General features: G+C 35.7%; 1 protein-coding gene and 1 long non-coding RNA gene across 2 annotated transcripts; one reads left to right on the top strand and one right to left on the bottom strand.

The window, feature by feature from the left end:
• Nucleotides 1-5779: 5779 nt before the first annotated feature.
• On the top strand, nucleotides 5780-7559 carry LOC141651748 (protein FAR1-RELATED SEQUENCE 5-like). The gene is made up of 2 exons (XM_074459447.1): nucleotides 5780-6638; nucleotides 7141-7559. Exons 1-2 carry the CDS (start codon nucleotides 5780-5782, stop codon nucleotides 7557-7559), a joined length of 1278 nt encoding a protein of 425 aa, XP_074315548.1.
• A 3734-nt stretch (nucleotides 7560-11293) lies between these two features.
• Nucleotides 11294-13504, bottom strand: LOC141599480 (uncharacterized). Its single transcript, XR_012523842.1, has 3 exons — nucleotides 13351-13504; nucleotides 13144-13252; nucleotides 11294-11416 (listed from the first exon to the last, which is right to left on the bottom strand). It is a non-coding gene; the product is annotated as an uncharacterized LOC141599480 (long non-coding RNA).
• Nucleotides 13505-18459: the final 4955 nt, after the last annotated feature.

Consider the following 18459-nt stretch of genomic DNA (forward strand, 5'->3'; position numbering starts at 1 on the left):
TTTTTTATTTCTTGTTCTTGTTTTATTTATTTTTTCGTTTTTTTAAGACCTAGTCGTATTTGTTATGGGGTGGTTGTTGGTCACAAGAAGAAGGGGGAGGAGGTGTCGGTTTTTTTGTTTATTTGGTTTATTTGTTGCTTTACTTTTTTTTGGTTTTTTTTATTGTTATTTGGTATTAATTTTGTGTGGTGTTTTTTTTAGATCTATTTTTTTTATTTTTTTTCTGATTTGGTATTTTAATGTTATTTATTATTGTTGGTATTTTTTTTGTTAGTGTTACATATTTGGTTTTATTTGGTTGTTATTTTTTTATTTGGTTGTTATTGTTATTTGATTTTTTGGATTAAAGTTATACATCTTGTCTATTAAAGTTATACACTGCGTGCATTAGAGTTATACACACGATATTTAAATTTGGTTTTTTTTTATTGTTATTTGGTTTATTTCAGATTTCGGGTTGGGTTGGGTTGTTGGTTTTTTGGTTTTATTATTGTTATTTGGTTTTTTGTTTTTGTTATTATGAGTTTTTTTGGTTTTTGTTATTATTTTTTTTTTTTTCAGATTTTTCATATTTATTGTTTGATTTTTTTACTATTTACGACTAAAGTTATACATTTTATGACTAAAGTTATACATTTAATGACTAAAGTTATACATTTTATGACCAAAGTTATACATTTTATGACCAAAGTTATACAAAAAAAGACTAAAGTTATACAAAAATTGGACTAAAGTTATACAAAAAATTGACTAGAGTTATACAAACTGTGACTAGAGTTATACATTATATGACTAGAGTTATACGTATGTTTTGATTTTATTTTTTTAATTGTTTGGTTTTTTTACTATTTACGACTAAAGTTATACATTTTATGACTAAAGTTATACATTTTATGACCAAGTTATACTCTTATGGAATAAAGTTATACAATTTTGGACTAAAATTACACAAATTTGGACTAAAGTTATACAATTTTGGACTGAAGTTATACAAAAATAGACCAGAGTTATACAAAAATGCACCAAAGTTATACAAAAAATGGACTAAAGTTATAAAAAAAATTGGACTAAAGTTATACAAAAATTGGACTAAAGTTATACAAAAATGAACCAAAGTTATACAAAAATGAACCAAAGTTATACAAAAATAGACCAGAGTTATACAAAAATGCACCAAAGTTATACAAAAAATGGACTAAAGTTATAAAAAAAATTGGACTAAAGTTATACAAAAATTGGACTAAAGTTCTACAAAAAATTGGACTAAAGTTATACAAAAATGCACCAGAGTTATACAAACATGCACCAAAGTTGTACAAAAATGCACCAGAGTTATACAAACATGCACCAAAGTCCATTTTTGTATAACTTTAGTCCATTTTTTGTATAACTTTGATCCATTTTTGTATAACTCTGGTGCATTTTTGTATAACTCTGGTGCATTTTTGTATAACTTTAGTCCATTTTTTGTATAACTTTGGTGCATTTTTTGTATAACTCAGTGCATTTTTGTATAACTCCTGTTCATTTTTGTATAACTTTGGTCCATTTTTGTATAACTTTAATCCATATTTGTATAACTTTAATCCATTTTTGTATAACTTTGGTCCATTTTTGTATAACTTCATCTTTTTTTGTATAACTTTGGTCTATTTTTGTATAACTTCGATCTTTTTTTGTATAACTTTAGTCCATATTTGTATAACTTTAGTCCATATTTGTATAACTTTGGTCCATTCTTGTATAACTTTGGTTCATTTTTGTATAACTTTGGTTCATTTTTGTATAACTCTGGTTCATTTTTGTATAACTTTAGTCCAATTTTTTGTATAACTTTGGTGCATTTTTGTATAACTTTGGTCATAAAATGTATAACTTTAGTCGTAAATAGTTAAAAAATCAAACAATAAATATGAAAAATATGAAAAAAAAAAAATAATAACAAAAACAAAAAAAACTCATAATAACAAAAACAAAAAACCAAATAACAATAATAAAACCAAAAAACCAACAACCCAACCAAACCCGAAATCTAAAATAAACCAAATAACAAGATTTAAAACCCGAAATCTTAAAAAAAAGTATAACAAAAAGAGATTTGAGAAAATGAATAAAAAAGGAGAAGTAACAAAATAAAAGAAAATAAAAGACAACAACAAAAAATGAATGGAAAAAACAACTCAAAACATGAAAATAAAGACCAAACGAAAAAAAAAAAAAAAAAAAAAAAACCGAGGAAAAAAAAAAAAAAAAAAAAAAAAAAAGTTGGTGGCGGTGCGGTGGCGGCGGTGTGGTGGCGGCGGTGGTGGGCGGTGAGTTGGTGTCGGGTGGGATAGTGGTGGGTGGTGGTGAATGAGGAAGAGAAGAATGAATGATTTATTTGGGTTTTTTGATTTAATTGGATTTTTTGGGTTTTTTGATTTAATTGGATTTTTTGGGTTTTATTTATTTATTTGGGTTTTGGGTTTTTTATTTATTTGGATTTTTTGGGTTTTTTTTTTTTGGGGTTTTAGAGAGAAGATGAGTTGTGTGATATATGAGAGAAGTGGATGACGGAAAAAGAAGTTATAGTGAATTAGTGATTAATTAGAAGGATTAGTGAAGGAGGAGAGAATGAGTGATATTAGGACATAAACACACTTTTGGAGGTTGATCTTGGCCATCCATCTCCTCCATCCAATGGCCACAATAGAACATGGTGACCAAATATATAGAGGACCTTAGTTGATCCTTCCTCTATATATATATATATATATATATATATATATATATATATATATATATATATATATATATATATATATATAGATTTAGGATCCGGTGAGAACGAACACTCGGTGAGAACGGCGAGAACAACCCTCCTCCCTTGGATGGGAGTGACATGAAAGGCTAGGATTAAATCACAAATTACACGCATCAAGCCTATACCATACGCAATCCTCTTTCCCGTAACTCCATTCTTCTGCTTGTCTAAAAAAAAAAAAAAAAAAAACTCCATTCGCCTGCTACCATAGCTCCGAGACCTTCACCACCGTACACAGTAACCTCCGGCACCATCACGACATCAACCCACCGTCAATGGCGTCAGACGAGTCGCAGTTAAAGATATCCTTTATCGCCACTTTTTGCTTTCTCCTTCCAAGTTCCAACCATCATCGATCACTGTCGAAGCTCTAATCAATTCATCTACCCATCTTTTTCTAGCCTCAAACCTGCCCGTCCTGATCTCCACGCTACATATAATCGACGGCCGACCAGCGTCGAACACTCTTCCTCTTTTAAAGTTCGCTATAAAATCAATTTGAAACTAGTGTATTTGATTTCAATATTGATGTATCTCAAACCAATTTCAATGTACCTAATAACTAATTCCGTGTATCTATGCTAAGATACATTAAAATAGCGGTTAGATACATCAATGATTAGTGTAGATACATCAAAATAGATTGGAAACCAACGAAGAAGAGGAGGTAAGGTATTTGTCGTCGGCGCTGCTTACCAATTCCACTTGTCGTCTACTGCTAACCAGTTTGAAGTAACGACGATAGGGATGATGACACGAGCGACGACTTGATCTCCAGTGATGTGAAGGAAATAGAGGAAAATACGGAGGACGATTAAGTGAGAGGACCGACTTCGGTGACGAAGAACACTGGGATGGTGATTGGTGAACGTGGACGTGGACGTTGATCTGGGATGTTGGTGTTTATGTTTGGGGATAAGTTTTGGGCCATTAAATGTAACAACAATCAACAGTGACTCAACAAACTCAAAGTGTCAGCAAGTGATATTTAGTCTAATCTAAGGTAGAGTATATACATGTTGTTAATAATGTAGGAGATGAATGATAATTAATTTTTTGTTGATAATGTTGAAGATGAGTTTGATGTTGATTGAGTTGGATAATTTTTGGGAAAATGTTTGACGGGAGCAGTGAGGAGGGTAAGTCAGTGTTTGTTTTTAATTAATAAATTGAGTGGGTAATACGTTCTCACCGTTCTCACCGAATGATTGTTCTCACCGGATTTTGACTCTATATATATTCACCGGATTTTGACTTATATATATATATATATATATATATATATATATATATATATATATATATATATATATATATATATAGAGAGAGAGAGAGAGAGAGAGAGAGAGAGGCAGGATCCGGTGAGAATGATCACTCGGTGCAAATGGTGAGAACGACCTACAATAGTAGGATTTTAAACAAAAAAATAGCACGGGATACGGTACCTCAATCACACGTGAGTAACCTGACTGTTTTGACAAAAAAATCCAAAAATCTCTTTCTCTCTCTACTTTCCAAATCTTTTCCCCCAAATCAAAACAAATATTTCCGCGAAAAACATAGAAAATTCCGCGAAAACCTTAAAACTACAGCTGCCAAAATTGACGAAATTGATCATAATCAATGGCGTTGATCATCTAATGGATGTACGGTTATAATATTTTTCTGATTGATTTTGTGTGATTGATGCATGAACAATCGATTTTGTGATTTCGATTGGCATTCCAGAATTATTTCAATCGTAGAAAATTATCGATGTTGAGGGTTCTAGCGATTTGGGGGAACATACTGATGCGATTGTTCCAGCTGTTAGCAATGATATCGTGCAGTCATCATCTCATCTAGGTATGTACATCTGCAAATCAGTTGAGATAGCCTTTTTTATAAATCGTTTCATTAAAATCGCGTCGATTGATGTATCTATTGATCATTTTGATGCGTATTCATACTAATTTAAACATAGGAAGACAGATTATTACGCTTCCTGCTCATGTTTCATTAGCCTGATTGGTATTATAAATTGATGAGTCTGATGGATAAGAACAGTTGTCTTACCGGTCTGGTTAGTGTATGTGATATGCAATTTGTTTTAAAGTTGATTATTACACTTGCTGATCATGTTTCTTATGCACACTATACAATATTCTGTTTAGTTCAATAGCATGTATATTAGCAGGTATATCCCTTAATTATAATTCAATAGCATATCCATTAGTATAGTTGATGCGTTTGTGTTTTTCAGCAGCGTATCTAGAATTATAATTAAGGGATATACCGATTCGTGTCATAATAAGCATTTGACTTTCTACCTATGTCGAAATTATTAGACGTGATTGGTGTATCTTGACGTCTACATTAAGTAGTCAGTAATGAAAAATACGATATGTCAGCAATCAGGCACAAATTTCTGTGTTAATTTCTATGGTTTTTTGTTTTCTAATTGATTTTGTGCTTTTGACTAAATTAGCGTACCTGAAAATTATATTTGTTGTGCATCCGTTATTTGAACTCGCTCCTTATACCCATACTGTTCTACTGTGTAGCGTGCATAGATGCAGGCTCACCAATCATCGAGACAACCCCGAAGGAAAGAATACCTGTATGTGCGCCAGAATTGAAGCCTGTTTTGGGTATGATCTTTGATAAACTAGAGGATGGGCTAGAATTCTATAAGGCTTATGCTGCTAATTCTGGTTTTAAAATGAGGAAGTCGACGCAACGAAACATAGACGGGGTTGTCATGACTAAGTATCATTGTGTGTGTGCGGTAAAGGCCGAGAAAGTAAGCCTAGAGGGAAGGTAAAAAAGAGACAGAGAACCAGAATTTTATGTAATGCAAAGATTTTTTTTCGAAGAAATGAAAAAGGACAATATGTGATTGTTGACTTTCATGAAGGTCACACCCACCTCCTCTCAACACCAAACACCGTGGTGCATTTGACCGAGTCACGAGAATTAACCCTTATACATAAAACCATGATTGTTGAGAATTCTAAAGTGAATAAGGGGCTTGTGCAAAGCTTTAGGATGTTCAAAGAGTACGTGAAAGGGTATCAAAATGTAGGGGCATCACTCGAGGACTTCAAAAAGTTTTGGAGGGATGTGAAGAAATTTATTAAAGGGTATGACGCGCAAATGATGATTGAAAATTTCATGCACAAAATAGCCATGTGTAGTTCGTACTACTTTGATTTTGATGTTGACGATCGTGGTCGACTATCTAGGGTTTGTTGGTTTGACCCTATAGCTATAAAGAATTACAGTCTCTTTGGTGATATGACGTCTTTTGACACGACGTTTAATATGAACACATATAAAATGATATTTGCACCTTTCACGGGGGTTGACCATCACAAAAAATGTGTGACATTTGGAGCAGGACTTATAAGGAAAGAGACTGATGAGGATTTCGTATGGTTGTTTCGGAATTTTCTGAGCGCAATGAGAAATAAGTATCATGTGTGCATAATTACTGATCAAGATAGAGGCATAAGAGCAGGGGTTAAAACAGTGTTCGGGGACAAAACTCAAAGACAGATATATTGCATGTGGCATATCATGAAAAAGCTGCCAGACAAGATCGGAACTACGCTATATCGAGAAACTAACTTCATGAAAGAGTTGTGCTCCTGTGTTTGGGCAGAAGATATCGAACCGTCTGAGTTTGAGGAACGGTGGTGCTCGGTTATATCCTCATACGGGCTGACCGACAATGAATGGTTAGATACGATGTTTGACAAAAGGGCTTCTTGGATCCCAACATATTTCAGGGATTTATTTATGGGTGGACTAATGAGAACCACGTCCAGTTCTGAGTCCGAGAATAGCTTTTTCGGTAATTTCATGAACCCAAACTTAACTTTGGTTGAGTTTCTTATGAGTTTTGAAAGTGCTATGGACGCTCAACGATGGAAACAGTCCAAATTAATAGCCGAGTCAAAAAAACTCCTTCCCTGATCTAGAAACGCCTCACCCTTTGGAAAAACACGCTTCGAGTTCTACACCCCAAAGTGATGTTTTCTCGAATTTAAAAACGAGTGGGTGGTCGCTTGTTTCACTGTGGTGTTAAAATTTTAGGGGTTACTACCAAAGACAACATCCCCATTATTGATCGTGAAAAAGACAAGGTTTACTATGTTAACTTTATCTCGACGAAATGAAAGTGAACTCGCACCCGTAAAAAGTTCGAGAGACATGGAATTTTGTGCCGTCATGCGCTTTACGTGTTGAAAGAACAAGGCCTTGACAATGTTCCGGATCGATCTCGATAAGTAGGTGGAGCAAATTGGCAACATGTCAGCCGATTTGTAATAATGTGCCACATACTTTAATTGAAGATTGTAACTCATTAGATGTTAGACGGCACAAAATTGGTACCTTATGGTCCGAGGTGTTCTCGTGTGTGACGCTCGCTGAACAAAAACCTGAGTATGTTGATGAATTGCTGGGCATTTTGAAAGGTTTTAAAGACGAGATTAGCGCACAAACCAGTACGTCAGAATGTAGTAGTAGTAGTAGTAACACGGGTGATAGGCTGAGAAACAAGAATAGGGAACTTGAGATGCTCTTAGGAACAAAAATACCAAAGGAAGTGGTTGTCTTACCTCCTATTCAGTCAAAAACAAAAGGGTCTGGAAAAAGAATGATGTCCCAAAAGGAACAAGCTACAAAAGAACAGAAGAAAGCGCCCAGGAAATGCAATGCTTGCGGAGAATTAGGATTCCATGATAGTCGGAATTGTCCTGGGAGAGTATGATTCCATGATACAGGTACGCTATTAATTTTGGTGCATTCATTATTAGAGAATACTGATAGCAGATTGAATTTGTTTAGTTGGTACTTAATTAAGGAATAGTATTGTTGTATCTAATCAAATTTGTAACCTTTAATGTTTTATAGCCTTTTTTCGTTTCAGGAATGAACAACGAAAAGAGTTGCGGATCACATACACAAATATAATGAATAATGGCGGGAGGATTTGAGACTTCATTTTTGAGCTGTTATATGGGATTATTGAACATTTTTTATTTTGATCTTTTTTTTTTCCTTTGTATGTCTTTTATTCTTTATTATTCGTATATCACAAGATACTAGCGTATCTACATGGATTATATGTGCATCTGGCAAGGCTGAAAGTGTATCTATCAGGGTTGTGAATGGAAACACTTGTATTAACATATACAAGTGAAAGTTTATGGAAGGCTTGAGTTTTTGATATTAAGAGCTAATGAATCTGCTCGTTTTTTGATATGTGGATTGGTAAAAAGTAAACTTTCAGCTATTGTCCAATAACTGATGATTTCCTAACTATGTGCAAAAGACAAAAAGCGTGAATAATAACACGACTGTTGCACATGTTTTACATGAAAATCGTACCTATTAGTATTATTTGTGTAAAAAAGCAGCGTAAAATATTAATAAACAATGATTCGCAAATCTAAGTTCCATAGACAAAATCCTAATATTGTATGACATCTAATTATCTATTACCTGATGATTTCATTAGACACGATTGATTTCATTAGACACGATTGATATTGTATGACACTAAAAAAATATATTCGGTTGTTGGTGGGTTGTGTAAGTATATATTATTAATATGTTATCACGATTGATGTTGTGTCTATGTGCAAAAGTAAACAAGCGTGTATATTAACACGATTGTTGCACATGTTATACATGATGAGCGTACTTAGTAGTGTAATATTGTATGACGATTAATTTATCAGACCATTGCCACGTAGCAAAAGAAAGAGGTTGCCCAATTCCCAGCCCATTGCCACATAGACACCACCATTTGTCTAAACACAAACAGACGAAATGGGATGCATATCCTACATATTATCCACAAAAAGTAGGGGCGATGCCATTCCATTACAAACTGTCAAAACTATCATGATTCCATATCCAACAGGATGCCACATATGAAAACAACATGAACCAAAAGCGTTTCAAAAGACGCCTTGTACTTAGATAACCAGATACTCAGATAACCGTAAACGAAGTTAATACAATGCAACAGAACCCCAATTACACCATCAAAAAGTCCATAAGATATACATGACTTTTACTAAGCCTACATGTCAGCCACAATCCTGCCACAATCTTGCCAAACGCAAAGCCGCTTCCATGACTTTTAGTAAACCTACATATCAGACATGAGAAAAAAACGATGTAAACCTTGTACTTAAATAGATGTGATCAGTTAAAACTGACGATAAAGACAAATGAAAAATGAGATTAATTTTGAATACCTTACGCTTGTTCTCCTGCCAACGTAACAATTTGAGCGCGACGTCCTTCCTATATGCAGCCAACGCCTTGAAGTTGCTCTTGTCTTCCCACAGATCTCGGTTGCGTCCAGCTTCTAACCACTTGAGAACATGAACGCCGCAATCAAACCTTCACCAAACAAAACTAAAATAAGTACCAACACAGGCGGCCTTACTATATCATCCGTGCACAAACACCTTATGTCCAGCATACAAAAATCAAATAAAAACATGGGACATATCGTCGCGACGCACATACTGCATTAAATGTACCTAGCAACTGACTTAGTGTGACATACTCAGGTGATAAGTAAATAAAAAAAGATGTGTACTTACAAATTTTGCAGTTGAGGAACAGTCAGAGTCGAAAACTTAGCTAGAGGCACCCCTACAAGATGCTTGTACCCTTTGGATCGGCATAAGATTTGGAAGACATTACTAACCTAGAACAAAACGATACATTGAACCTATTAGTTATGAATCATTAAGGAAAGCATTATATGAACGAAAACATTTATAATATTTAAAAAAATATACCACTTCCGCAGCAAGTTCAGTGTCAGCCCGGATATCCTTAGGACGTAGTGAGTTCAGAATATAGTTCGTCTTCATCTCCAGATCACACACGATAAGAAACCAGTGTTCGTTATCAATGATGGGTATAAAAATTTGTTGACAAAATTACAAGACGTATGGTATGAATGAAATGAGTTTGATCTTCATAAACGAAAAATACAGAGTGTTACATACCCACATTTAAAAAAGACAGAACAATATACTTACAGCTTTCACACACACCCCATCTTTAGGCATATATGATGTTTTGATGTAATTGCGACCAAGATTTTTATCTCGTTGAGGATTGAGATGCTAGAATAGACAAACATATCGATTAGTAAGTCAAACATACAAACTGATAATATTAAGTGAATCACGGATGAAAAGGGTAACACTCAAACGTGCGGTAGATGGGATATACAACAAATCTGGCTTGAGCATAGTTGAATAGATCCCGAACATATCGATCACCTAAATTGAAAAAACGAGTGTTGTTCTATACTACATAAAATAGAAAGAAACACGTATGAAAATTAAGAAGTGACCATACCATATCCACAACCCATTTCCGAGGTTTCAGAGACCACATGCCCTCTTTTGTTACTTGCCCAAAGCTTGACTCGACGACTACGTCACTACAAAAATAACGTATACACCAACGAAAAAGCTCAGTATGTGCTATTTCTAACAAAGCATATAAGGTTGACAAGGTAAACATGCTCAAAAGGATGAAGCATTACTCTTTAGCTGATTCTCCCGCACGTAGAAGGAACACGTAGTCTAACAGGTGCGTATCAGTATATTCCACTTCTGTCTGACAAAATTGTTTCCTTTAAAAAAAAAAAAAAAGAAGGAAAATATAATTAGTAAGATTAACGATCACTTGCAAACAAAAAAGAAAACAAAAAAAAAAGAAAAAGAAAAATATGGGTGCTTGCCCAGATTTGACGTTGAGACGCTTCGCAGCCATCAACACTTGTTTTGATAATTCGTTCTGAGGGCACGACAAAACAGCAAAACAGTACTTCATCTTCTGTTTAAGAAGGATCTTGCCAATTGCAGCCCCTGATCTAGACTGTATGATTCAATATGTGTAAAACTTGTTAGTGAGAAAGTTGTGATTACTTATTTACTAAACGTACATAGACAAAAAAAGGACGTATCTTACATTTATGATCTGAGTTTTGAGCATTTGGCGGCACCCCGTATATATCTCCATGTAACACATCAGATAAATGCCATCGTCCACGACGTCAATCACATACGTTCTGGGGACGAATTCTTCACATGAGAAAAACTGGACTGACTTAAATCTGGATGATTTAGGGGTCATATCACATCGAACAAAATCCCTCTGAAAAAGTCAGATTACCATCAGAAACATTATGTGACACCCTTAATTCTAGCCTTAATTAAATACGTAACTTCTACAGAAAAACTGGTAGGATATGTTTGTAAATGGTTCAACTAGTCCAAAAACCTGCAATTTCAAAAATTTTTCTTCCTAAACCATTCACAACTAATCCAACTCAAGAAGAGTGTCAAAAACCCTACAACAACTGATAAACTAATTTACATACATAACTTAAGATGCGGAAATATAGTGATACAAACCCAAAATGGAAAAGGGAGACATATGTCCCTTCAAATTATGTACAAAACCAAAAGTTAAAAGGTTATATACATAACCAAAAGATAAAAGGTTTCTACAAAAGAAAGCCAAACTAGGTCCAAGGTTCCTTGCTCACTAGCTCGTCTGTGACCCCAACAAAGAATCAACAACCTGTCAATCGCATTTTATACAAACACGAAAGCCACAATTCAGTGGGGAGTAACTTCGAGTCCTCCCAGCCACGAATCGTCAAAATTAATGTAACATGTAGTAAAACATGTAAGCAATATGATAAACAATGTAATTATCATGTAATTCCGACCTATGACCCCTAAACTGACCACTAATCTATCATGTGAGTCATATCACTCAAATAGGAATCCAAACTTTATCAACTGTAACCGGCTTACATCTCACCTATTACAGTTCATAAAATCACCATACAAGAAAGGGCAATATATCAAAGACAGGCATAAGTTCTTAGCACCGTCAATAGTCACTTTGTAACTCGAGTCTATACCACAAGGTAGGGAAGGTAATCGAACCAGTATCTTGGCTCAGCGGTTACTATTAAGAAAATATGGCCAAGAGACAACACAACCCTAGCCTAAAATCTGCGCAGACCTAGACATGCGGATACACACCACCGCACCCAAGACCCACAACTTTTTTTAAAACAAAGTGAAGTGAGTACCCTAAGGACACCACCGAAGGGTTGGCTAGTACTTAAGCTGGCCCCATACTATCAAAATAAGTACCTGAGGTCATGCCCCAACTTGGATATAAATCCACTAGTCAGGAACACAAAGGCTATCAAGCAGTGAACATATACTCGTCAGAGACTATAAAGACCTATCTATGATGAAGGCCGAAATACTCACCTAGGACCTAGTCCCAGCTAGTCCCAGCTTGAATACTTTAGCCCACACCACACAAGACTCACCACACAAGTCATTTAAGACACCCACTCAACCATAAGAGGGCAAAAAGTCCTACTTACCAACATAAAATCTAATATTCTATCATGTGAAAGGCTATATACAGCATACAATCCAACAGTTCCTCAATAAGTACTCAATACTAATTTCCAATCCTAGCAATTCTAACAATATTTAAGGCTTTAGGGGAAACCAGGGCCATTACTACAAAATAAGAAGCTATTAAATTCAATAAGCTATACATGTGAACTAAAGCTTGATAAATGGCCTAAAACAAGAAAAAGGCCGATTATCTAAATCATTCAACCGAATTTTTACCCGCAACCCCAGCCTGCGGCAGTGCAGGTCAAATTGCGGTGACCAATCACTCAATTAATCGACATCGCATCGATCCAAAGGGACTAAGGCTCGGTTTTAAAGACAATCAACAAAACATTACAATTATCACTATAAAATTCATTTTGAGCCTATTAATTACCATTTCATTTTGTAAACTATCCTAACATGTGATAATTGTCAATATAACATAATTTTTCTACCATTAGCATAACTTTTAGCTACTATTATGATTCCCTTAACAAGTTTAACCATGTATACTCATTCTAATTATATCCTTGATGAACCTAAAATGACGGACAAAGCATGGAAAACCGCGAAACAAGCAACGGACCGACCCGGGCCAACCGTGGCCTAGCCGTGGGCCTGCCACGGGCCTGTCGGCCGGCTGCCGCCACCCTAACATCCTCTTTTTTTACCGTTTTTCTTCATTTTAACCCGTTTTAAGCATTATCTAATCGTTCCCATATCATTTCCATACTATTATGATAATTTAATCTAACAATTGACATGCATGCAACCATTTTAAACATGTGAAAATTTCTACATAAACAAAAAATCATAAAACATACAAAAACAACACACATGTGACGATCTTTCGTCGAGTAACTCGAAATATGTTACCTTAAGCTAGAAAATGAGCAATTAGCCCCTCAAAACCGAAACCCTAACCACAACTAGCCGCTATCCTCTACAATATACGAGTCCCCGAACTCGTCTTCCAATCCTTCACCTAAATAAACAATTAAAACACAATAATAAGCATATAAAACCGAAAATACCGAAATTTGGTCTTAAAACAACTTCAAGAAAACTGAAATTAAATTGTACCAAGTTGTAGATCGCGACGAGAGGATTCCGGAAAGGTAAATTATGCGAAAAACGGACTAGAAACGAGTAAGATATGGTGAATTTGAGCTTGATTTTGGTAAAAATGGTGTTTTGGTGTGTCAAGGATGAAGAAAGATAGAAAAACCAGAAAATGGAAGGGGATGAGGGTTGTGGTCCGCGTAAGGGAGGAAGGAAAGGAGGAAAAAGGAAGTGCGGGATTTTTAGTCGGGATTTTTACGAGTCGGGTTTGACTTGTTTCAATAATAATTAAATCCGTAAGTCAAACGCAAATTCCGTCAAGACCAAAGTCTTTAAACACGAGATTACAATAAAATTGAGTATTCATACGACCCATTCCCAATTTCGTTTACCCAACGTTCAAACGAATTGTCATTTTCCCCCCGATACGCCCTTATTTCGAAATAAAAGATTTTACACGGTTTAAACTATTTTTAAACATTTCAAAACTGTCAAAATAAATACTTTTCTTCAAAATATAATAAAATTATATTTCTTTGAATTATTTTTACTTTAAATACATTATTGTCAAATTTTACTTGATTAACTAATTATTTTCGAAATATATTAACGGTCCGAAATTTACGGGGCGTTACACATTAACGGAGTGAAGAAAACTAAATCCAACGTTTGACAAAAAGTGAACTGGTATGCGCAAAATCATATTCTCACCACCATGCGGACAGAATCGGAGAAGTCTACTGAATTAGGACACATAGGATGAATGACTTCAATCTTTCGGGACACCATGTTGACACAAATCAGATGCGGCTCACGGAGTGTAAATGGGAACAGCATCTGGTTTTGAAACACATATATCAGCCTTAGTGGAAACATAAAATGGACAAAACTGACGAATGCTACTAAAAATAAAAAAGACGTAGTTGAAGCTCACCAGTTTGACTTTATCGTATTCGGTTATATTTTCACATTTAATTCCCTGAAGTTAGACATATTTACACAACAATAATAAAGTCAGGTAGGACGATAGCATATTAATGCAAGAATATCTATATAGGAAAACACATCATTGATTAAAACTAAAGGTTAAAACAAACATAGATCAATCATAGGATAACTTACATTATGAGTAACAAAAGTGTATAAACGCAAAGGGGATGAGGCGGCTTTTAACTCCTCTCGCTTGTTCAATATATTAGCCCATGCATTTATCACATTTGTAGAAATCTTTGTGTCTGAGATAAAGGACATTAAATCGTATCTTCTTAGCTGGAACAAACGATTCCTGAACAATACCTCGCTGAAAATAACAAGACAGTCAGAAACATTAAACAAAAAATATAGATACGGTCTGATATATTAACGAATTACCCCACAAACTGATCACGATTAAACATTTAACTTGAGATTGAAATAGGTTGTAAAAAAAAGATTATAAATACCTTTCATCAGATCCCTCCTCAAAAACCAAGTCAGAAACATCTTTCTCCGGTTGGCTCAATTCAGAAAACATAGATATATTCCTTTGAATAAAGGGTGACTTGTATACATTTGGAACAACTACGTCTCTCTTGTTCTCTATGTTGGCAGCATGGTGGACTACATGAACTGATTCAACAAGTGCATTAGGACAGTCCGGAGAAACAACAGGTGCATTAGGAGCAGCAGACGGGGGGGAAACAACAGGTGCATTAGGACAGTCCGGAGAACCAGCTGGCTGCGATTTATCTTGAGATTGAAATAGGTTGAAGGTCGGGAACTCAGGAGCAACTCGTCTTTTCTTTGGTACAGGTACATCCACTGGATCCTTGTTGAACGCGTTACCCAACGCGATGGCCGCTGCCACAAAGGTAGGATCGTTCCAACAAGGGTCGTCATTGCTGCCTTCTGGTGTAGATGGAACACGACCGCCATGAACCTCGGAGGCTGACCTACCCCCTGTAGCAGGCGTCTCCTTAACAGTGCGTGAATCTGCACCTGAACCCGGGGCAGCAGCAGATTCATCAGTGCGCATGTCATTGCCACCAACAACTGGGTCACCCCGTCCGCGATCCACTTTTGTCCCAACCTCATCTTCAGGTACAATAGGTGGTGTTAACTGGAAACCCCCTAGTAGAGAGTCTGCCATGGCGGACAGTTGACAAACAACTGCAGATTTCGGCATTATACGCTTGGCAGTATTAATAGAATCTGCAAAATTCTCAAAATGCGATAGAAGGGCTTTATTTGTGCTTGCCGCGTTTCAATGCAAGAACTGACATGTGATCTGTTGGCATCGTGCCCATCACGTCCATTGTTGTCAGCCGCATCATCCTCATCATTGCCAACAATATCATCATCCTCAGACACAACATCAGGTGCTGTTCTGCCACGGCTCTCCACATACCCAGGACCAAAGCAATCTGGGTGCTTTACCAACTGCGTATCAATGAAACCAGAACCAAACCGATGAGCTTCCCTTTTTTCTTTAGATATTCGCAAAGATATCGCTTCCTTCGTCCATGTACATAATGTTGGGAACACCCGCTTAACTGATCTAGCCTTAAAAACCATCCTATCGAGGTAAATGAAAATTAAAACCATTATAGGACCTTTATAGATCTTCTTGCAGCTCCCATTGGCCTCCTTCTCCTTCTCATCTCTCCACTGTTCGACACTTGCAATTAAGTTTCTTCGGGTAAAATCGCACCATCTCAGTTTTGGAATCAAGGAGACATCGCTCAAACACTTGAGTATCCGCACACTTGGAACACTTCCCTTAATTCCCATAAGAAACGCAGACACAACATATACGATAAAATTTCTCTTGAAATCGTCCCCACCTTGTCTCTGTTCAGCCATCTTATGCAATATGTGGGTGTTGGTAACTTTGTCAACACCCTCGAACTGAGACTTCCATGCATTAACCATCTCTACAAACACCTCGGTCTGATCAAAACGAGTCGCTTGCACTATTTGTACCTCACCCATAGGTAACCCCGTGGCAAGATGAACATCTTCATCGCGAATAGGCAGCTGGTTGTTTAAGAGGGAAGACGTGAATGGATCAAATCCTGAGACAAGCCAGTGTGCTAACTGCCCGGGAAGCATATCCGTTTTAAGGCACAGGATACCGCCAAAACCCATCTCTTGAATATCTGAGATTTGATTGTCGGAGAGGCCACTATTGATGAAATGTAGAAGACCGCGAGGACTCATCCTTGTTTTCAATACCGGAAAATCTTCAGAAGGATCACATCCAGCTTGTTGCATACTTGTGTCAGGGACTTCTTGATGTCTGCTTGTCCCTGCTCCGTCTAGTGCCGACGTTTCTGAACGTGTTCTCTTCATAATGACACCTGTAATCATAAACAATGTAGATGTCAATGTAATCAATGTACCTAACAAACAACAAATGCGTATGGACATGTGTGATAAACTGAACCTATATCTCACGGTGCAAAACCCATAGTAGCCTCATTGAAAATGACCAAGCTAAACAAAAACAAGCCATGAATGAACAATATGCATAGGTACATTGATACACACAACATAAACTAAAAAATGTATCCAGCAACTCATACAACGTATATATAACCCGTATTGACGTACCTGACTGGCACATAACCCCATAAATGAACAAAACTCACATCAACACACAAACAATCCATGAAAAAAATACTCTCCCTACATACCAAGGGCATCACAGATACGTTACAACGGAAAAAAAATAAATTGCAGAACAAATGCAGATGTGGTCACCCTCTTGAAAGGACACTGATGCAGTCATTGTTATTAAACTCAAAATAACGTACGTATGGACTAAATAGACGTGATTAACGCATATTAAAGTGCACCTACACCCTAAAATACTCATTAAGTGTAAAACCCCAAATGAAACACACAACAAAACAAAAACAAATAAATAAAATAATACAAAAAGTCAAAAAAAGCATATATCAAGCACCTTATGCCAAGCATACAAAAATGCCACAAATACTTAGGACATATCATTAAGTCAAACAAACCACATGAATGTACCTATCAACTAAATTAGTGTGACTGATAACCGTTGTGACGTACCTAGCTGATACGGAACCATTAAAACATATAAAAAAGGCAGATAAAGCACACACAAACTTAATTCTGAAAGCAAACACAAGGACATGACGTGGAAAATACACATAAAATTAGCTCAACAAGAAAAAACAACAAAAAAAAAAAGGTTGTAAACAACACAAATTTCAGGAAGAAAAACTTCAAAACTACAATCATGTTAAACTTAGAATGATAACACAGCAAAAAGGAGGAAAAAAAATGTAAAATCAAACAAAAAAAAGTAGGGAAAATATAATACCTAGCTGAGAATACACCAAGACGACGATGCTCTTAAATTCAAACAGAACAACAACCTGCATGCAACCGAACGGAAGTAAATATCAAATAAAATCAATGAATAAGCCGAACATAAACAAAAATAAACCTAAAATTAATCACGACAGTAAAACAAATACCTAATTAACAGAATCTCAACCGTAACGCAGATAAACCTGCATTAATGATTTCGAAAGACAACGACGAAGTAAGATTCAGCTTAATAAAGGATAATACAGCTTAATAAAACAAATAATCGAAGAAATAGACATTAACAACTAAAAGTTGAAGATCAAATCATACCAAAATACTTGCGAAGTTCATAGAAATAGAGCGATTAAGTAAAGTAGAACGAGTAAACGGCAGACGAATGATAATCGATCATCGTTATCAACAATTAATTCACCGCAAATTGACGAACAACTGATTTGGGGAAGAAATTAGGGTAAACCTGCATTAATGATTTCGAAAGACAACGACGAAGTTAGATTCAGCTTATTAAAGGATAACTCAGCTTAATAAAACAAAAAATCGAAGAAATAGACATTAACAATTAAAAGTTGAAGATCAAATCATACCAAATTACTTGCGAAATTCATAGAAATAGAGCGATTAAGGAAATTAGAACGATTAAACGGCAGACGAATGATAATCATTCATCGTTATCAACAATTAATTCACCGGAAATTGACGATGAAATGATTTGGGGAAGAAATTAGGGTTTATGGTGATTTGGGGGAAAAAGGTAGAGAGAAGAACGAAATTAGAAAAATGAAA

This window comes from Silene latifolia, chromosome 1 (genome assembly GCF_048544455.1).
Source record: "Silene latifolia isolate original U9 population chromosome 1, ASM4854445v1, whole genome shotgun sequence".
NCBI lineage: Eukaryota > Viridiplantae > Streptophyta > Magnoliopsida > Caryophyllales > Caryophyllaceae > Silene > Silene latifolia.